The 22807-nt window shown below is 39.1% G+C and overlaps 1 protein-coding gene across 4 annotated transcripts in view; it reads left to right on the forward strand.

Annotated features, from left to right (window-relative positions):
- Positions 1-21999, forward strand: part of WNT7B (Wnt family member 7B) — a 97765-nt gene extending 75766 nt beyond the window's left edge. For all 4 annotated transcript variants that reach the window (XM_040564659.1, XM_040564670.1, XM_040564648.1 and 1 more), the window contains exons 3-4: positions 6327-6598; positions 18944-21999. In XM_040564659.1, coding sequence (XP_040420593.1) covers positions 6327-6598; positions 18944-19423 — 752 coding nt within the window. In that variant the 3' untranslated portion in view covers positions 19424-21999. The remainder of the gene's footprint in view (positions 1-6326; positions 6599-18943) is intronic.
- The last annotated feature ends 808 nt before the right edge of the window (positions 22000-22807 follow it).

Below are 22807 nucleotides of genomic sequence, written 5' to 3' on the forward strand. Positions count from 1 at the left end.
GATGCTTATAGAACTAACATCATCTACAGAGGAATATCATCTCATCATTAGCTTGGGAGAAGCATCTCTCCAGGTTGTGTGCATTCTAGTTAGCTGTCCCTCATATCAGAACATTTAATGAAGCCATTTTAGAGCCATTAGTCCTGGCAGCCATTAGAGCTGAAAACTTGTGGAGAACTCTCATTAAGAAAAATTGAAAAGACAAATGTATTGCCTTTGTCTAAAAGAAACAGCAGAAGAATTATAGGACCAATCATCCTAACTTCAGTAAATTAAAAAAATAACGGGAACAAACACTCATTTGAGCTCATAATTGAAAACAAAGAGATGAGTAACAATAACAGTCGACAAAGGTCTATTAAGAACAAATCATGTTAAATCAATCTAATTTCCTTATTTTGCCACCAAAGGCCTCAGAGGCAGAGAAGAACAATTTCATACCATTTATTTAGGATTTAAATGAAGCTTTTAACACTGCTTTATATGACATTCTCATGAGAAAACTAAGGAAACTCTAACCAAATGGGTATATACTGTCAAGAAATTTATTTGGAGGATAGTTATCAAAATGGAAGGATGTAATAACTAACTTGACTTTGTGATCTATGCTGATTCTCGTACTGGTTAATCTTACACTCTTGATTTGACTGAAGGCATAAACTGAGCTCATTGAATTTACAAATGAAGTCAGGCTGGGGAGGACTGCAATGAAATTGGAGGAAGTTTCAGTCAAAATTGAAAATGATCATGGAAAAATTGACTGGAAAGGAAGAAAAAAGAACAAAAAAAAAAAAGAAAATGGAGGTAAATCAGAAAGACAAAGATCTGTATGTGGTAATAATCAGCCCCACAAATGAAAGATGGGAAACATCTGTTGTGATAGCAGCAGCATAGAAGAAGACCACAAACTGATTAAGAGTTAAAAACGTCCTGCTGCTTTGAAAACACCATAATGGCATGAGTAAACAGGAGTGTAGCATGCAAGACATGTGAAGTGCTACTTCTGCTCTAACCCCAAGTGAGCAAGGCCTTAGCTGGAGCAGCCTGTCCCATCTCTGGCATGGAACTGCAAGGCACAGGACAGCTAGTTGGGAGAGCCCAGGGAGAGCAACAGGAATGGTCAGAGCCCATGAAACTGCTCTACAAGGACTGACAGACCACATCTAGAAAGGGGGTGGAAGCCTTTAAATGTTTAAAGGCTGCTGCTAGAAGGGAACAATCAGGTTCTTAATATCTGTACAGTAAGAAGTAGTAGGTTTGTATTCAGAAAGACGGTTTCAGGTTAATACTAGTAAAACATATATAACAACGTGGGTCCTGAAGCAATGGAATAGACTGTGGAATCTCCACCATGAAGAACTTTAAGAAAGAATATATAAAACTGTTTTGAAGGACACCTGCATTATTAGCCTATGTTAGGGTCAAGGGACAGTCTAGAAACCTCCCTGAGGATCCTGCCAGCCCTACTTTCTTATAGCTTTTCTTCTACTTGTACAATCTGATTTCAGTGCTCTCTCACATGCCTCACTGTAAATTAGTAGTAAATTATAGTAAATTAGAAGGTTAGAGAAATTATTCCAACCCCTGCTTTTAGATTATAAATCAAGAAGTACAAAATTAGTTAACTGAAAATGCAAACAGAGAAAGGATCTGCTCCAGAGAGTGAGAAAACTCTCACTGACTTGTATTACCCTTGGATTGAACCCAAGGAGAAGAGCCTGTACTGTTTTCTTTGAGAACTGCTAATGAGTGTGTTGAATAAAATACAAAATTACAAAGGAACTAAACTTGTCTGCAAAAGACTTCAGCCAGCCCTACTTGGGGGGCTCTTATCTGAGTTTCAGTTTACTCATCTAGATGTATCTCTTTTGTCCATAAAAAATGACTTAATACGTCCTCAGCTTTCATTTGCAAAAGACTCGTCAAAAATAAGAAGTTTGGCAAAAATAATCTAACTTCTGCTATAGTTCATTTTTCTTACCACCAACCTTTATTGAATTGTGCCATATAATTCAAGATCCACTGTCTACAGATTGTAAGCATATAAGGGATTTATTTTGTTTAATAGCAGTGTGTACATTTTTTCTATCATTGTTAATCCAAGATTTAGCAAAATACTGGTTAAACAGTGTATATTCCATAGTGTACTCTTTCAATTTAAATTAGAGTTCTACTAGCTGACATTTTATGACACTCTTATTCATTTAACTGCTGAGAAAATACATTTCTAAATGATGTGTGGAATAGTAATATTCTCATCTAGTTACTCTGAAAAACAGATGCCTTACTAATAACTATGAAACAGTCAAATCTGTAACCCTGCGTTCACAGGCGAATGATCAAAATATATATTTAGCATGCACGATTCTCAGCTGATTGTGGTTACATGCTGAAAATATGCTGCTGAATATATGCATATTAGAATGCAGTTAACTACAGCAGTTATGAAACTTGTAATAATTTCCACATCAGACCATACTAAGTTGAGTGCAGTTAGCAGTCTAAAAGTCAGTCAGAGATGACATCTAAATTAGGGCTAAAGTATAGGCTGTTCCAAGATTCCAACAACGGATGAATAGACTCCTCTCACCCTTTCTGCCAGAAATTGCTCACTGTAGGAAGCAATGATCCAATATCTGACTTTCTGAGCAGAAAATGTCTACATTACTGGGTAGTAGGCCACTTTTAAAATACAACCCACCGTGAGAAAACAAGTGAACTCAAGCAAATGGCAGCAACTCAGACTGGCAGACCACAGGCAAGACTTCTCTCATGGCCTAGCAGATTGCAAGTAGTGACTCTCAGCACCTTTACCAAAGACAATAGGCTACATTTCAGTCAGTACTGACTGCCATCTTCTATTGGAGTTACTAGATCAGACAATTTCTGTGTACCATTCTATGTTTGGGGAATTAAATCAGAACTGTCTTCTTTGACGTGAAAGCAGGCATTCCTAATATGGAAATGTAGGGATCCAAGGTCTGCAATAAAAGCCAAAACAGTGTCTTTTCCACTAAAATCAAATCTTGACAGAATTATTCTCGTCTACATAAAAGAAAACTTTGAAAAGTTAAACAAGAAATTTTTGTTCTGAGACACAGGTAGTATGCACTTATACTGCCAAATAACTAGGTGACCAAGATATTCACAGAAAAACAAAACAAAACAAAACAAACAAAAAATTCTAGCTTCCAAGTTGAGTCATATCCCAAATCTTCTGATATTTGTTTTTCCTTTTAATGATCATTTTTGGAAAGATTTGTCTCTTTCTTTCATTGCAGAATAAGAATATTTTCGAAATCTCAAAAAAATGCATAAAATGAGATTATTGTTCTTCATGCAGGTATCACAGCAATCATTACTTAAATTGTTTTAGCTGCCTAACAAGGACTTACTTAGGGCTGACTCAAGTGATGACATGCTAATGGAAAGCTTTGTGTAAAGCAGACATATTATTCAAGCACAGTTTCCTATCCCTCCTCCATCAGCATTTCCTGATAGACTCTCTTGATCCTAGGACTTTAGAGAACTGTTGAGGTAATGCTTACCCTGAAGGTCAAAGAAAGCTTGGGAACATTCTTTAGATAAAAACTAAACTAAACTAAACTAAACTAAAATAAAATAAAATAAAAAATAAATTACTGGCAGGACACCTTAACTTGCAATCTGATTTTCAAGCCACCTATTATTTCTGATCCCTTCTTATTTTAGAGCTGCACTGAAACAGAAGAATAACATCTTCAGAGGGTCAATGTGATTTCCATTAAGAATTACTCCATGACTTGAGATAATTCCTTTACTGGTATAACTGTCAAGTGGGTGAAAGAAAGATATTTTCCTCTGTTCCCAAATGTAACCAGGGGTATAATGGGAACAAAGGGGAGAAAAAGGAATATAAAGCCAGAATATTCTTTAGTTTTACAAAACTGATTAAGGGAAGTGATGTGTGAAAACTCATGAGCAAGGCATAGACAGTGCCATTACAAAATGTCACTTTCTACTCTGGATACAGGTGGAATACATTGAATTGAAAAAATAAAACATCAGCAACCTCTTTCTAGCTAATCTGATAAATCTACTGAACTGTAGCTCACAGCTGTGGTATTCCCTGACAGGAATATGTTTCTGCTTGTTTACGAGCTTTTCTACACGTGTTTATTCTAGAGGAAGGAAAACTTATCTCTATATGTCATTTCTGTTGTATCTCATACTTCTAGTCTTTCAATTTAAGAATAAAGAATCCAAATTAAGAATAGATTTTTTTTTTTGAAAGGAGATGAAGAAGGAAATCCTGCAAGTCAACAGGTTATGTTTTAAAACACGTCTCAGTTTTGACTTCAGTTGGGGAGTGAAAGAGAGAGGAGTGAATATTGATATGCATTTTAGAGAACATACTAGGAATAGAAGTTCCCAAACTTTTTTTGGATTGCTATCAACCCTCAGAATTTCTTGTGGACCACCAGGCATTGTTATCATCAAACTTTTAATTAAAAACACTATTAAAAAGAGTGTTTAATATGGCTCTGCAGATTAGCTGCAAACCCTTTACTGTGGCCTCCTGGACCACCAATGTTCTGCGGACCATGGTTTGGGAACCACTGAACCAGACTACACACATCGTACACCCCAGCAAAACACTTGTGTGTCTGAAAGCAGAGTCAAGCCTTCTGTAGGGTGATATACTCAAATAGTCTACAAGTCAGTTTAACCTTCCTGGTACCTGAATAAAAACAGACCCTTTTATTTTTCTCTTACCTTAAGTTACTTTTTTAATTGCTTTGGAGAAACAAGGAAATGGTGCCAAAAAACTGTTTATGATTGCTTCTTGTAGGATCTCTCTTGTATCCTGCAAAGGTGTAAATTTTCAGGAAGCTATATATGCAAATAAGACACATAAAATATAAAAAACCCCACTGTGCACAGGTCATTCCAGAATAGTTATGATATCTGTGAATACTAAAATAAAAAATTAAAAATAGACTCTAAGTTTTTTTTATTTTATTTTATTTTTTTTCTCCTCTGGAAAATTTGTTCTTTTTATTTTTTTTCTCCCCAAATCCATTAACCATGTTAAAGCTTTGTGTGTGGTCATTAAAGCACTTCAGCAACTTTCTGCAAATTCTTTACAGTTGTTCTTTGGCAGTAGTATTACAAGATTGTCTGTTTATAACCAAATAAACACACAGAGGAAAATAATGATAACACTGAGAGGGGAATTTGTAGGGAAATGTTGTAAATAAGAACAGCAAAATGAAAAGGGCCATAATCTACTCCTACACTAAGTCAGTAACAGAGTGTAGACTCACATGAGAGCAGGCAGAGGTTGTAACATCCCTTTCAATTGCCCTGCCTCTGTATCTCCTTGCTTATGTGCATCCCAAAAGCAACTCATCCTATCAACGTCTAGTCAAGAAATGGCATTTATTTGTCCCTTATATACTCAATATCAATACCTATAACAAGGAGTGGGGAATGAGGAACATTGGTGAGTAGTGGCATCATTAATAATAATAATAATAATATTAAAGCATAAATACAAGGCTTTGCCCTCATAGCAGCATCTCACTTGTTCCAGACAAGAAACAATGCTTCCCTAGCACTTCCATCACTCTGTACACTCACTAGACAAGATAAAGCAGAAATCAGAGTCAGGGTGGGAGTGGAAAAGCTGACAGCAAAACACACATATGAGAAAAGTCAGCAAAAGATGTCATCTCTACTTCACCTTGAAAGAAAACAAAACCTACCTAGTTCTTGTCCCTGTGGGCAGCTCTTGCCATAGTTGACCATCAGCGTCACTAATGGGCCCTACTGGTCCATAAAGGTGCACTAATAACCTCCCCCATTTGTGCCCAACCCTCTCGTGCACCCAAAAGGGTCTGGTATTTCTTAAGCTGTCTGTACACTTTTTCCAGGCAGTACCAACTGTTAGAGCAAACTACTGTTTTCCGGTGAGCATTGCCATTGGTGACTCACCTATTATTTATCCGAAATACATACAGTTCAGCTTGCAAACCTGATGAGACAATATAAAAACAAATCATATTGCCTCACCTCACCACTGCCCAGACTCATTGCCAAATTCCCTTCTGGTGCACGGGGTTAGACGGGACTGTCATGTAGCTGGTGCTTACCTGGGGCAATAAGCCCCAGACAAACCAAACATTTAAAATACATATGTAATTCTGCCAGAATGCGAAGCACACGCTAGAAGTAATGCCTGCCTCACATTCCTACCTGACACCATTGCTGTACATAATGTGTGTACTTTCTTTAGTAAGTGCTACCTTTCTGCAAATCCATCAGCTTTTGGCTTCTCTCCACAGGAAGCAGGGAAGCTGCGTTCACCTATGCCATTACTGCTGCCGGGGTTGCACACGCTGTCACGGCCGCCTGCAGCCAGGGCAACCTCAGCAATTGTGGCTGTGACCGAGAGAAACAGGGCTACTACAACCAGGAGGAGGGCTGGAAGTGGGGAGGCTGCTCTGCGGATATCAGATACGGCATTGAGTTCTCCCGGAGGTTTGTTGATGCCCGAGAAATCAAAAAGAATGCACGGAGGCTGATGAACTTGCACAACAATGAGGCTGGAAGAAAGGTATTCGAGCAAGCAAGAGGGATGGATGGGGAAGTGTGTGTGTGCTGGAGGAAGGCGGGAGGCTGGCTTGGTCGCAGGGAGCATTCCCCAGGAATGTATCCCTCTCTATGCTGTTATCCCACACCCACACCGTTACCTGATAGTATTTAATGTTTATGGTTTGTTGCTGTTTCTTTTTATTCATAGCTGACTGTATATTACAGCCCCCATAGCTGCTCTTCACAATGTTTCTGCTCCCTAACTCACCTTTTGAGTCCCCCCAGTAAAAGAGAGGACTTTGCTAGAGCTGTTTGGGACAAAGCTAAATCTTTGCCTTTCTTCTCCTTTGCAAAAATCTAGCAAGAGATGACAGGGCTTGTGATGGCACAGGACTGAGTTTCTGCATTTCTGAACTCCCACAGCACTTGCAGCTATTTATTCCATCCAAAACCAAAACAATTCTTAGACCGCAGCTCTAATGAAATACGTACTTCATAGCAAATGCACAATTGTCTGTTCCTCACTAGCAGGCTACAGGCGGCTGCATCGTAAGTGCCACTTTGAAAGAAGAAACAGCTTCATGTCTACAACCACGATTGAGCTGCTTGCAATCAAAACAATAAACGTCATGGAGCTACACTGATTTATGTCCATTGAATAACAATCCTCACAGATCTCAAAGATCGCCCTGCAAAAAGTTAAATAAATCTTTGTACATAACACACACCAACCAGAGATTTTACTGTATCTTTCAAGGTGTTTTCATCCAGGTTAAAAAATGCTGTTTCTACCCTCCAGTGTGAATATATTTTGTTGCAGGTGACACCAATATTCTGCTCCTCCCACCTAGCCCCAAAAGTTAGCCTCAAATTTTCTTCTCCAAACCAACATGAGCTTTTATTCTACACCAAGTACCAGCAATCCATGTGGCTGGATTGGTGGTGGCAGAAGCAATGCACTTTTCTTGCTGCCTGTATTCTGGAGAATTCTTCTTGATGCTCAGAGCATGCAACAAAATCTTCAGGGAAGAGCAGTCAGTTGTGCACTGAAATGGAAGGTGTCATGTAGGCAGTTTTCACTGGGATGAAAGTGTTGCATAAATTCCAAGTGATGAAAGAGATCAGTCATGGGGCATAATTGCAAGCGTAGAGGCAGGATTGATACTCAATTGATGCTTGATACTGAGGTCTCCAGAGCCTGACCGAGAGCATCCTTAATAGTAGCACTATCTTTTCCTGAAAACTTGTTCTGCCAAGGTGGGTAAGAGCACCCCATACTGCTATACAGTGTCATGGAGGACTGGTTCCAGGCTTGACTGTTCTCTTAGCCAAAGTGTTTCACTTTGGTGTCATGCATTACATTTGGATGCAAAAGAAGCTGAAAGCCACACGCTAAACATGTAACAGAGCATTTGTTACTACTAGATGCAATATGGTCCCCGCTTAAACTGGCAACCCTCTGTGGTGGGCACTGTGCCACCCCCACAGAGATGCAGATGTATGTCCTGTTTTGAACATGTTACAGCCTACATGTGAAAATGTGACAAAAGAGCAAAAGTGAATGCATAGATTGAGAACAGTGATGTCCCTTGCCCAGGCACAGAAGGCAGCTCAGCATCTGAGCTAGGCACTGATCCCAGGTCCCCCGGTTCTAAATATAGTTCAGTAACCACTAGACCACATTGCTGATTCTTATTAAGCAAATTGCATTTTTACTGTTCATCAGAATTTCATAAGCAGGAGGACATTAGCAAATCAAAGAAGCGTGTGCTTTTACAAATATTACTGGTAGCAGCATTCATGCAATTGCATTTCTTTCAACTTTTCTAAAAACTTTGTTTTCTGCGAATGTTCTTGCAAAAACAAATGATAATGCTCACTTGTTGTGTTTTTGAGATAGGAATAAAAAGGCTTGCAAATACTGACCACATTCTTTCCCCCCCAAAATATACTTTCTTCATAAATAGTGTTTTGGAATTAACCCATTTTGTTGTTGTTGGTATTTTTCAGTAGTCATTTATAGCTATATATTTTCATTGTAATCTTTAATGCATCATATAGTTTTGAACAGCTAAGGATGCCTGAAAGAATTTGATGCAGCTTTTTGCTTTTTTTTTAACGTACAATCCATCAAATCCTGAGGAATGTGCTCATATAAAAGATGGTTTGGGGTCCATGTTTAGAAATAATGTTAGTGTTATGACATACATTCCCATGAAATGAATATGCAAAGTTTTACGGTATATAATAGTGATTTTGGTTCATCTGAGATCATCTGCTATTTGTACAAATTAGATATTCTGAACTTGAGGACTGACTGAAACTTAGGGCTAGAACAAAACTCTGGAAACCAGGATAGGTTTTCTTTGTTTTCTGAGCTGGACCTTTAAGAAAGCAGCCACAGAGTTTTGTGCAATTTCAGCCTGAAATCAGAAGTCCCTTCTGAGAATCCAGACAAGCTTGAAATTGTTCCTACATTTCCTAGCAATGTGGCAGTTTTGGATATTCTGGGTAAACTTAGATTGGATTGTGAGCCAGAAACAAAATCCCAAAACAGGAAATTTTGCTTACATGTGGATGTTATTCTGATGTGCTCCATGTGTTCCTTATTCAAAGTCAAGTCAGAAACATTGCATTTATGGCTGGACACTTGCTGAAGTACCACACTGGATCTCCATCTTTCTTCTTTCCCCTTCCAAAATTTCCCCCCAAAACTGGGAAAAGCTCTGCTTGCTCTGTCAGTACCATTCTGCTGATCTGAATGCAGCTTGTCTTAAAATTTGTAAACAGTTTGGAATCAAGCTTTGTATTCCTGTCCAAGATTACTAAAGGACCAAAGTAAGGATATTTTCCCTCGTTCTGAATATGAATAAAAGGTAAGAAGGAGACCAAAGTAAAGATTTTGTTACTCCTTTGTTGCTTCAGACATTTTCAAATAATCTTTTCAAGTTCAGGGTGGGAATGCTGAGAAAGTAGAGGAAATGTATGCTTTTATATCTTCCTACAGAGATTCCATCAGCCATTGAAATATTTCTTAGTTACAGTTCAATCTTATCAAAACTGGTAGAAGGAAAAACAAACAAACAAACAAACAAAAAACAACAAATTGTTTATATGAACATCAATCCATTTGCCAAAGTTTTATATTTCATGGGACTTTCACTATTTTAAAAAACATGTTTACACCTGTAACATTAAGGCTCTTAAGTCTCACAGTTCTTAGTCAGTTCATACTGTATTGGCTTTTTGAGTTGCATAAGACTGACAATATTTAGGCAATAGATTTGCTATCTTCATTTTAGTCTTGTGTTTAAATCCCAGAGCCTCCTAATACAGAAAAATCAGGAAAAAATTTTGCAAAGAGATCCCAACCCCACCTACAGTTATTCCCAGGTTGCTCCAAAATCAGTGGAAGGCCCTTGACCCCAGTAGACCTCAACTAAGTGCCCAGAAAATCATTCCTATAAGCATTATTCAGGAGTCTAATCAGCAGTTTTGCCCACAGAGCAATTATTTGAATGCCCCCTTATATCCCTCCATGGGATTTTTCATGGACCGAGGCAGGATTTTTGCCTATTTCCAGTCTCTCCCAGCACTTGTCCCAGAGTTGTCACATCTCCCCTCAGACATGCCTGGTGGTTAGAGACATTTGTAGCTATAGCAGTGACAGTAATGTTTTGCTCTCATAGGGATGTTCTCAAAAGCTGGCCTGCTGGCATTTTGCTCTTGTTAAAAATAGAGTACTGAGGAATTTTTCTTTGAGGAAAAGACAGCATGCTGCATAAATAACTGCATGAACTTTGCAAGCAGATGAGGGAGAAAATAGTTCCGGGGGGCTCATTAATGTGACTTTGCAGCTGAGATGCTCAGAAACAGTACCACCTTGTACTCAGAAACAGTATCACCTTGAAAATGCAGAATATTTGCAGATATTTAGGCTTTTCAGGGAATTTTTGGTGACTGTGGAAAGAATGAATCTCCTAATTGCTCCACTAATTGCATCTCCTTACTTCTCTGCATTGCATTTCTGAAAATTGTTTCAGCTAATGGCAAGCTTGTAAAGTTTTTAATACATTTGCAATAAATAGCACCAGTGACAAAATCATAAACTTGCCATTGGCACCATTTGGAAGAAATAAATGCTTAGAGATTCCTGATGACATGAGATGCTACTGATGGAAGATTTTTGCTTTGCAAATAGTGCCATGCAGTGTAAAAGAACAAAGCAGCTAACTTCACCATCATTATTTAAAGGGCTGCTATGATTCAGAATGGAAAGCACAAGTGCGGTAAATGAAAACAACCCCCCAAAGGAAGCCTAGCATAAGCCTAATGCAAACATTACTGTGAAAAGGGGAAAGAATGGTTTGTTGTAAATCTGAACGATTACAGAGAGATCTGTGGGCAAAACTTTTATAGAGTAATGAAAAATTAAATAGCAACAAAACCAAGTAAGCTTTAATGCTGTTTTATGAGACAGCTTTCTACCGTGTATTTTTAGAAACAAGTGTCTTTACTCTGAGATAAATGAACTTAGAAAAAGTAACATCTGGGAACACATGCCATTAATCTTAACTTTTTGTAGAAAGGTTCAAAACAACGACTAGCATTCATGGTGAATCTCAATGATAAAAATGCGTTTGTTTGTTTGTTTGTTTTTAAGGGGGGGGGGGGGCGGGGAGAGAGAGCTAGAAGAACAAGTTGACAAATTGGTAGCAGATCACAGTTTTTACCAAATAGAAGACATGAAATATTTCTAACAGTTTATGAATCAATTAAGCTCTTATAAGAGACAATGTCTGTGGTTACATGGAGAAAAAGCTGGCCTATTTCTTTCCCTTCCATGGACACACCCATAACACTGACTGCCGGAAACTCAGCCTGGTACCATCCCAATATTTATTCCTTTGCAATGTCAATGGGTTTTGCTTGTTGTTTTTCTGGAATGCCTGGAAGATGACATCTTATTTTACATTTGAAACAATAAGAGAGTGGGGACAAAAAAAAAAATCAGACTGTCTTTAAAAGAGATTATTCAATTACGTGGGACAACATTTCCATCTAAGCCATGACTAGTTCTCACAGTTCCTGGTGCCACAGAACTGTGGTACTGGGAAGGGTTTTCTGCTGACATGCTTTGGCAGTAGAACAGCAAATGAGGTGATTTGTTGGTCACCATTATGTATATACATATATATACATATACACATATATAGATATGTAGAGTGTGTGTGTGCACGTCATTGTATATATTTATATATAAATCTATATGTGCTGTTTGTGCATAAAATATGTAAGAAAGTGTTAGCTCAGTTCACCTCACCTGAAATATTTAAATTAATAAGCTCACTTTTGCAAGATGCTCCATACGCCTTAATATATTGCAAACTGCCTTCACAGTTACCTAGCAGGACATAAAGTTTAGAAACAGTCCTCAAACTCTGGATGACATGCTCTGAAGTTGCAATGGAGCCTGAATCCCAGTTTCAAAATTGAAAGCCAACTAATTTTCTTCTCTTGTAAGCCTAAAATATTCTTCAAAATGTGACTCTGTTTCCTAAGTCATTTCAGTGATTTAAAGAATGTGACTTTCCAGGTTTTACAGCCCTGATCCCATTATTTGCTGAACATTTTTTTCTCTAAAAGAGACACACTATTTCACTGCAATTCCATTGTAAGAATATTCATGAAAGAAAAGCTTTTGATATTTGTGCTTGATGGCATACTTTCCACTTTTCCACTTAAATTGATTTGCAGACAGTTATAAATCCAACTTCAAAAAGTTTGGTGTTACAGCTTGGGTGGGTTAGATGGATAACTAATGCTTATCCATATGTCCTGAGTATGCAAGCTTTGGCTCAAAATCTCATGAGGATAGTTCTCCCGCTTCCAGTTGGGCTGGATTTACTAGCCTATTTTTTTCTTCCAGAAACACACCCTTAACATCGACTGCCAGAAGCTACATCTGGTACTATCCTACATTTTGAACATTTTGCTTTAAAATTAGAGGGGGGAAATAGCAAAATATTTTAGAACTTGTTAAACGGTTTTATTCTAGAAATGGACTTGCCAGTGCAACCTATGCGGTGTATACAAGATGTACATATCATTCATCTAGTAAAATATTACTTCACACCCCCTAAACCTGACATCTCTATATTGTCTGACATGGTAAAAACGACAATGAAGTATTTTCATCTCTTTAAGATGATATTTAAAAATTTATCTGCAAGCTTCACAGCAATTTCCGTAGAAAAAAAATTGTGAAATAATGTATTTGCACTTGTTTTGGGGATGCTTTAAGGGATGCATCTGGAGATTTTCACTTTTTTCAACATTTCACTGTGAAAATACTTTTCAGAAATTTTAACTGGTTGCAACAGTTTGCTGCCCAAACTTAGAAGCTATTTTCTATTCTTCTAGAAGGGCAGGAAGAGGCCCAGATGTGTCTATAACACATCCTCATAATAGTCTCTATAGCCCATCCTTATAACAGTAGGGACTTTCATCTGATGGGCAGGAGGTCTCAAATTCCCAGGCTTGTATTCCTGCTAGCCAGGAGGAGAACATGGGTAAAGAAAGCAACAACCTTCTTCCATTTTTTTAATGCATTCAGTGGGATTGGGGGCAAGTGAAGGGCAGAAGGAGGTGAATTAATGTCCCTGGTCCTGCTGAGCTGTGGCCAGTGCCAGGGAAAAGCCGTCTCGTGTTGCAGCCGGACACTGATCCACTGCCAAACAGAGCGTCCCTGCTCCCCCAAACTAAATGATAAAAAAAATAGGGATGCAATAAAAGAGGGAGTAAACACAGTAAGTCAATTCCTCACCTTCCCTCCTAGAGTAGAAATACTGGTTTGATGCTTGATGGAGTAGCCTCAAGCAGGAGCACAAAGTAAAATACACAGCTGAATCACCAGTATTGCTCTCTTGCTGGTTCCAGTATGCCTTCTCTTCATAGGGCTGGACACAATCTGATGAAATATGACATAAACTGCTCTATTTTGGGCTCTCTAGATTGCTGTTAATGAAGAATATTTCGAGGACATTTGTATTAGAGTAGTATTACATCCTACTAATATTAGAACCCCTGGCTGTCAGTTTTTTTTTTTTTTTTTTTTTTTTAAGGAAAGGAAAGGAAAGGAAAGGAAAGGAAAGGAAAGGAAAGGAAAGGAAAGGAAAGGAAAAGGAAAGGAAAGGAAAGGAAGGGAAGGGAAGGGAAGGGAAGGGAAGGGAAGGGAAGGGAAGGGAAGGGAAGGGAAGGGAAGGGAGGGAAGGGAAGGGAAGGGAAGGGAAGGGAAGGGAAGGGAAGGGAAGGGGGAAGGGAAGGGAAGGGAAGGGAAGGGAAGGGAAGGGAAGGGAAGGGAAGGGAAGGGAAGGGAAGGGAAGGGAAGGGAAGGGAAGGAACACGGAAGGAAAGGAACACGGAAGGAAAGGGAAGGAAAGGGAAGGAAAGGGAAGGAAAGGGAAGGAAAGGGAAGAAATGGAAGGAAAGGGAAGGAAAGGAAAGGAAAGGAAAGGAAAGGAAAGGAAAGGAGGAAAGGAAAGGAAAGGAAAGGAAAGGAAAGGAAAGGAAAGGAAAGGAAAGGAAAGGAAAGGAAAGGAAAGGAAAGGAAAGGAAAGGAAAGGAAAGGAAAGGAAAGGAAAGGAAAGGAAAGGAAAGGAAGGAAAGGAAGGGAAAGGAAGGGAAGGAAGGGAAAGGGAAAGGGAAGGGAAGGGAAGGGAAGGGAAGGGAAGGGAAGGGAAGGGAAGGGAAGGGAAGGGAAGGGAAGGGAAGGGAAGGGAAGGGAAGGGAAGGGAAGGGAAGGGAAGGGAAACCAACCCCAAACCCAACTTTGTTTCCCAGATGGGTCCATGTCAACATTTTGCCAGCAATGCTGGACACCAGACTGCACTGGGACTAAAATTTGCTGGTACCCAGCCATAAGCTCTCATGGCTGCAGCCGCTCAAGTATGCAAGGGGATGGTGACATCTCATGACCACAATCTGTCTCTTTGGGTACTGGTATTACCCAAGGCAAAAGCTGATCACTTGCATATTTGATGGGGGAAAACTTTTAATGTCTTCAATTTCTTTTTGATACTGCAGTCAAAAACTAATATGGATTTTGTTACATTCAACATCTGGTCCAAAAATGTGCATTTCCACTAAGGAAAACACAAACCAGACAAGGCAAGCCAAAACAAACACACACAAAACATTACTATTGTTTTTACATATTTTATCCAGATAGGATTTTTAATATGTACAGAAAGTGTATCTGATATTATGCAGTTGGGTCTAGATATGGAACTTGAAAAAATGAGTTTCTTTTCATGCATATCATTTTGTTTTATTTCAGTCTTTGCTAGGTTTTTCTACTTTACTGGCAGCACACAACCCTCAAATTGTATTTTCAGTATATGATTTATGTAGGTATAAAAATATGTGGAATAAGAAAGCTTTAATGTTATATTTCACAATTCATTTAACAAAGTAGCAGCAGTTAGAAAATTTTACTTGGCAAGATCCTACTGGAGTGGGAGTGGGCCTGCATGTGGAAAATGGACCTAAAGAATGTTCCTACTATTAGTCTGAGGCAGCACGGTCCAACGATGGGAATTTGCTTTGGGAAGTAGATCTTGCTGTAAACTATTTGAGATTAGATATGAGGCACTGACATATGACAAATGAAACTGCTGAACGACTGGGTCATACAAGCTAATGATTTTCAGTCTTTAATCAGGCACCTACCTTGGCATAATGTATCAGATTTGAGTAAATAAGTATCTTTAGGGCTCAGGGTCGAAGCTCTGATGGGAATTTTGCTGAAGAAAAATAAGTCGGAGGGACATTTAGGAAGAAAATGCTAGTCACTCTTTGTTCACAGTACTGCGTGGGGAGGGCCAAACACTACCACTTTTGCCAGGCCCAGTACCACCTTGCAAGTGGGAAGCTGCTTGAGATACCAAGTAGAAAGGTGCGGCTATCCATGTAAATGGCAAGCTGCAAAGCAGCGGCAGGGCCTGCTCCGGGATCTCCACACTGTGCTTCGTGGGGCTTCACAACCACACCTCTGGAAAAGCCTGACCGTGCTGGCTTGCTAGCAAAGAGGAATGCTCAGCAGCATCTGTGTAGAAACAGGAAAAAATATTTAAAAATCTTACTTTGAATCTGCTTAGTTTGGGCCTTGTATTCCCTGACCTCCAAGTTTTTGGGCACAATTTTATACCCACAGCTGACTGTGGGCACACAAATTATAGCATTCAGGAATTTAACTACCTGATGATTGGGCCTGTGCTCGGTGTTGTAACCCCAAGCATTCCACATTCATGAGAGAAGTCTCCAAAAAAATAAAAAATAAAAACCTGCAAGATTGGCTTCAGGATCATGAATTAATACATTTTGAAACTTATGCTTTTTTGCGTGGCTTGCATTTTCAAGATCTTTCACAAATTTAAATGTCAGGAATATCTGAAAAAATACAATGCTGGAATCTGATTTCTGTACACCAAAATGACTCATGGAACTGCACCTTCAGAAAGACAAAAAAGAAAAAAAAAGCAAAACTTAGGATAAAGTTGCTGCAGATGGTACTACAAAGTGTGTCAGGCAGTGCTGTATATAAAAAACAGTGTCTCAACCAAATAACACACAGATAAAGGTATATACACATGCACATATAAATATAAATATACATATACGAAGATATCACCAAGGACACCTGAGTGGGTAATATCTTGTTTTCCAAGAACAATGACACTCTCTGTTGTAGGAGGTAAGCATATCAACAAGAGAGACCAAGGCTCCTCAAAACAGTGTCCAGAGCGTTAAGTCTACAGACAACCAGGAGCCTCACAAGCTTCACCTCCTCCCACTCTCTGGGCCAATTACTGACTTGGCCTTTCCAAACTAAAAATCAGACATCACACACACTCACAGAATGTGGTAAAACATATACTAAACCACAAACCTCTGCCCTTCACCAAGAACTGTTACTTAGGGAGAAGAGGAACGCAAATCAGGCATGGTGGATCAGTCCCATTGCTAATGCTTTCCTGAAGTCCTTACATCCTGTAGTGCTCTGTGAAGTTGCTGTAGAGAAGGTCACCTCCATCCAGCTTCTGTTACGGATTTTGCTGCAGTGCTTGTGTCTGCAACTGTATGGTGACCACCAGTCAAAAGAGAGAGCTGTAGAAACAGGCTGGTTTAAAACAATGTATTTCAGCAATGTCAGCGAAACAAGCAATTAAAAAAAAAATATATATATATACATCATGCACATCTAAATACCAATAGATTATTTCAACACAAATTTGTGGAACAGGATTGTATTTTTTTTTTTTTAATTTATTTTTAGGGGGGTGAGGAAGGAAGGTCTTTGAAAAAAAATCACATTCTTCTACAGATGAGTAGAAGAGTACTCTACTCACAAAGTAGAGTCAGAGGAATCCTGACAGACCCTAGAGTATTTCATAAGGCATCCCTCTACTTGCAGCTACTGTAACATTGCTGCCATTGCAGAAGGTGGCACTTTTTTTGACTTTTTGTTGTTGTTGTTGTTTTTTGTTTTTAACTATGGGGAAGACAGGTGGGTGATACAGTTCATTAGAGAGCAGTGGCTGTTACAGTGTCCATAGAAAGCAGCTCATCCTAGCCTTGCTGATTTTACTTTTAGAGTATTGCAACTGCAGGAGCTTCTTCCCTAACCCAGTAACGCTTGCTGCAAGCCACCTTTTCTGCCTCTGAGCACTGAAAGGCAAAATGGATATTGACATGGGAAAAGCCTGTGGTTCCAGAAAGTCTAAGGTATTTTTGACTAGGATGCTCAGCTGTCTTGTGCTTGCTACTGTATGTTGGCAAGTCAGAATCAAAACCAAATATTCTCTTTAATATTGAAACCCCCCAAATTTGGGGAAAACAAAACAAAACAAAAAAACCCCATACAATTTAACTGAAACTCGAACAACTCAGGAGGGTGCCCTCTATTTGCAGGGATAACCAGATCTGTACAGCTTTTATTTTAAGGCCAGTTTCTTAAGCAGTAAGCATTTTTTACTTCCCTTCTACTTCATTATGCCATTGTACTCAGATTTCGTCCCTTTTATCCTTTGCCAACTTCAATCATGTTCTGGGATATGCAATGAAATCACTATTGGAGATGGTCCGCAGCATCAGTAATGCTTCAAGACAAGCCTGGTAGCTCATATTTCTTTGTTAGCATCCCATTGTGAAAGAGAAAGATCAGTTTGCTTTGTTCTTAGGCCTTGATTTTCATAAGCTAATGATGACTGTGGGTGCAGTTATGGCTAGGCTTAAGTGGCAGCGCAAGGGCAGAAAAACAGAGAGGCACTTCCCTGAGGCCAGTCTCCCTTCCCCATGTACACAAGAGGCAGGAGGGCATCTCCCTGCCTTGCCCAGGGCTGTGTCAGTGCCCAGGGAAGGAGGGATGAGCCAGCTATGGTGCGTCTGAACCACAGATGAGACTAAAGATGAGGAGTGGAGCATGAGCATGAATGTCTGCTAGCGTTGGGATTCCTCTTAGGGTCCACCCGATGCTGGGTTAGCCTCCTCCAGAGGCTGGTGGCAAGACCATCACCAATCCCTGAATGCACGTCCATGATGGGAGGGAGGCATCCTTAGGTATTACACAGCCATAGCAATAATAAATAATCCCATTTCTCTTCAGCTCACAGCTCAGCAGAGCCCTTTGGTGGTTTTTATTTTCTCTAATGCTGCACAGTGATTGCCCCAGGGTGAAAAATATACTTATGGATGAACATTTGCATGATATGGGGCTAGGTGCAAGAAGTGCTGCTTTTAAGGGTGATGATGTGCTCTGTGGGCTAAACAGTTAATAGGAATGCTGCTATTACCACTGCCAATGTAGGCAAAATTTTGATTATGCAGTGAATACACACCCACAAAGTATAGTTCTGTGAATTTTAAAGCTGTTCAAAATTTTTAAATATTTTTTAAACATTGCTTAAAGCAATTAAGGTTAAATATTCTGAATCTTAAAACACTTTTTAAAAACTTTTTTTCTTTTCTTCTGCTTTCAAAATGAAGATGATACGATTTTATTTTTTTTAAGTCATTGTAGTCTTATTTTGTCTCTAAAGACATCTCCTGAAATTTCGTTAAATATTTTCCAATATTTGGAAATAGAATGAAAATATTTTGTAATGAAATGGCAAACCACTGTATTTCTCATCATGTAAAACAAAGTGTGTTAAAAGCATTCTGCTGGGAGGCAAGAAGATTCATAGGCATGCATTTGAAAAATTTCAGCCAGCATTAATGAATATTAATATAAACTAGACAGACAGATTTAGGTAAGCTTGCAATGTCATTTTCCTCAGTAACAATATGTAAATGTCTATACACATAGGTGCTTGAAGAGAGAATGAAATTGGAGTGCAAGTGTCATGGAGTTTCAGGTTCCTGCACAACCAAGACCTGCTGGACCACACTTCCTAAATTCAGAGAGATCGGATATATTTTGAAAGAGAAATACAATGCTGCAGTGCAAGTGGAGGTGGTACGAGCCAGTAGACTAAGACAGCCAACTTTCCTGAAGATTAAGCAGATCAAGAGTTACCAGAAACCAATGGAAACAGATTTAGTGTATATCGAAAAGTCACCCAACTACTGTGAGGAAGATGCTTCCACGGGGAGTGTTGGTACCCAGGGACGACTCTGTAACCGAACCTCTCCCAACGCAGATGGGTGTGACATGATGTGCTGCGGAAGAGGTTACAACACACACCAGTACACCAAGGTGTGGCAGTGTAATTGCAAATTCCACTGGTGCTGCTTTGTGAAGTGCAACACATGTAGCGAGCGGACAGAGGTGTTCACCTGCAAATAACGGCATCATGCGCAAATGAACAGAGCAAATCGCCACAAGTGAAGACAGTGGAGTACAGCGAATGACGACAGCATCATTTTGCACATCTAATCTTTGGGAAAAAAAAAAACAACACAACAACCAATCTCTCCCCACTACTTACACCTCTACGGATGGTGCATTTTGGCTGGCTGTTGTGACTGCTTTGGAAACAAGGGCAACAGGATTAAGGTGATGTTGACAACTACATGACAACCGTTTCTCTCTCTCTCTCTTTTTTTTTTTTTTTTTAAACTACAATCTGGGTGTTATAGAGTTCTCCTAGTAAGTGTTTTAAGTTATACATATCAGAGAAGCTGATTGCATTACAGCTCCCATGAAATTTTAAAGAAAAAACACATTCTCATATTTTACGACAACAAAAGCACAAAGCCCTGTGCAAATAAAGACTTTTTTTAGGAAATGAAATCTCCACTGACTAGAACAAAGCAGTCTTGCTGCAAAAAACTAAATTGCTAAGAAAGTAGGTAGAGAGAAAACTACAACTGGTAGGGAGACAAAATCTGTGGCGGAAGTACTCCACTATCAGCTTGAAAAAATAAAGTTCACAAAATTACATCAGCTGCCAGTGACACTGGAACTCTTTGAATGAACATTAAAAATAATTATTTATGTTTTTAATAGTATCAAAAATTCTAAGCACTAACGGGTAGCTATGTCTTAATTCTGTACTAAATGTAAACTGATTGGAACTCTGACTTTATGATTTTTGTATTTGGTTCTCCCTAAGTTCTTCAATGCTACTGATCTGTTGTCACTCCACTAGTAGAGAGTTTGATTACTGTAGGCCTTAAGCAATGACCAGAACTGAACAAAAAGATCATGTGAAGCTGTGGTTACAAATGCTTAATGAAGACTTTCCCCACTTGCCTCCTGAATAAGAATGACTCTTCTAGATTCAGGCTTCAGGTGTGGATCATCTACCCTCAGCTCCTTGTAGGGAGTTTCAGGATACAAAGTCATGCTCTGACAAACATTACAGATTTGCTTTGCAGTCAAATGCACTGGCAGGATCTTCCAAGCATGACACTGCTTTTAATGGTTAAAACATAATATTATCAATAGTTTTTGAAAAAAATATGCTCAGCATGAGCTGAGAAGTTAATAAAAATATGGTAGCTGAACACTAGGTTGCTGCAACCTGTGAGCTGCGGTGGCTTCATGAGCATAGGAAAGCCAAAATTTGGGTTAGTCTGTGTCATCATTATTCTAAGGTTGGCAATAACATAAGCCCAGTAAATGCATGAATGTTAAGAAAGAAGTGGACTTTTCACACCATCATTCAATTCTAATTTACACACCTTTTCCCTATGAGAGTTTTTAAAAAATCCTCAGACGTTTTACTACTGTAGAATCTAGTGGTTTAAACCCCAAGTGCCAGATACTCCCAGGTACAATACAGCACATTTAATCACGTTAATTTGCTTGCATCAGGGATACTTAGCTGAATTTCAGAAAAGTTGGATTAAAAATTTCTTAATGTCTGTGTATCTGCATTTCTAGCTTTCGTTTCATCCTGTTACCTTTTGTGAGGGGCTGCACAGCCATGAGGCCTCCTCACCCAACACAGGAGCACATGCTACACCACATTATGCTCTTGGGGCAAGGGGCCAGTGGAGCTGCCATGCCGCCAGCTCCCATGCTGAGTATGTGGATGATCCAGGATTACATCCCAAATTTGTGGGCCTGTGTTATCCAAAGTAACCAGCCACCTGGGCACCTTGGTTTGAATACTCGTGAGGTCCTGCCTTTCTGACCACAAGCCTTTCTTACACTCTGAAAATCATACCCTTTTGATGGGTATTCCAAAGATTCCAAACTCAAATCACTCATGCTTTGTTGTTGTTGCTGCTGGTTTCTAAGTGCCAACTAGAGATTCAAACTCAGCCTTGGCATAAATGAGTGCAACCCCATGGAAGTAAGCAGGGGCCCCCAAAATGCCAGAGTCAATTGATATAATTTAAAGTTCCCTAGATTTATGGGTATTGTTGTTGAACAATAGTGGTATACTGTACTTTCACTACATTTCTGACAGGAAGCAAATAAAGCTCCCAAGCACAGTAATGCACAGTCTTATGGTACTAGATACTGTAAATATATTAGAATAGTATTTGTTAAGTACAACTGAGGAATCCGATTAAGTTATATTATTGTATATCGTTTAAATGTCTATAGAGTATTTTAAATTATTGTGAACTACACTGCGTTAAGAAATGAAAAAAGGTTATATATTATAACACCATCCACTCTGAAAAGTGGACCAAAATGACACTTTCTTTTTTTTACACACCCCTATTTCAAATAGCTCTGTCAGCTGTTCAGCATTGTAACAGTCCTACGATTGGATTAGCAGTCTAGAATATAATGTTTCAGAGCATCCTATAAAAGCCTTGCTCATGTGGGGGTGCAGCATTCAGAAAAGTACTGTATGGCACAAAACAGGGGCTGACCACAGAAGTGCATGGACTTTGAACTATGTCCCAAGAAAAAACGGTTTTGGTCAGAAAACACCATTACCACTAATACACTGAAACGTCGGAAAAAAAAAAAAGACAAAAAAAAAAAGACAACCTTTTCACAAAGGTGGTTATGAACAGAAGCAGGTTACACACAACTTTTCTTTTAAAAAAATATAGTTTGATGTCAAAGAACTGTGACAATAGGTGTTTGAACATGAACAGCATCACAACATGGTTTAACCATACACTAGCCATGACAAAATTCAAAATACTGTATGTTATTAAAGAATATAAGAACAAAGATCAATTTGTTTACTATGTGAATGTTTTATGGCAAGCAGAAAAGATGAAACATGTTTCCATTAAAACTTAATTTTTTCCCCTTCTAGCCCACTTTCTTTTTGTTCATTATTTATTTAGAAAAAAGAAAAAAGACAAAGGCTCCTCTGGATGAGAAATGACATGCAGATTCCAAGTTCTAAGCAGGTTTTATGTTTGTTAGAAATGGTAATGACTAGTCCTGTGTTTGATATTGAAGTCCAGAGTCATCTATCTACATTAGTGGTAGAGTGAACTTTGCAGTAGCACCAGCCTTAGTATTACCAGAGACGTCCATTGGCTCAAATGAGACAAGGATAAATGTTTTCTGATAGAAATGTGTCTTCAGACTCCAAAATGCTGCCCTTCCACGAACCTCATGTTACTGATTAGTGAACAGAAGGAAACACAGGCATATAGGAGAGGTCTGAATGCCCTGACTGGACCAGCACTTGCTTGCACTCCAGTTTATTCAAGCAAGTTATGGACACATCTGAAAACCTAGCTAAATCAGGACCTAAAAGATTTTACAGCGTTTACTTTGCTCAGAATAGCAGCAACCTCCTTG

The sequence above is a fragment of the Cygnus olor genome, chromosome 1 (assembly GCF_009769625.2).
Source record: "Cygnus olor isolate bCygOlo1 chromosome 1, bCygOlo1.pri.v2, whole genome shotgun sequence".
NCBI classification, from domain to species: Eukaryota; Metazoa; Chordata; class Aves; order Anseriformes; family Anatidae; genus Cygnus; species Cygnus olor.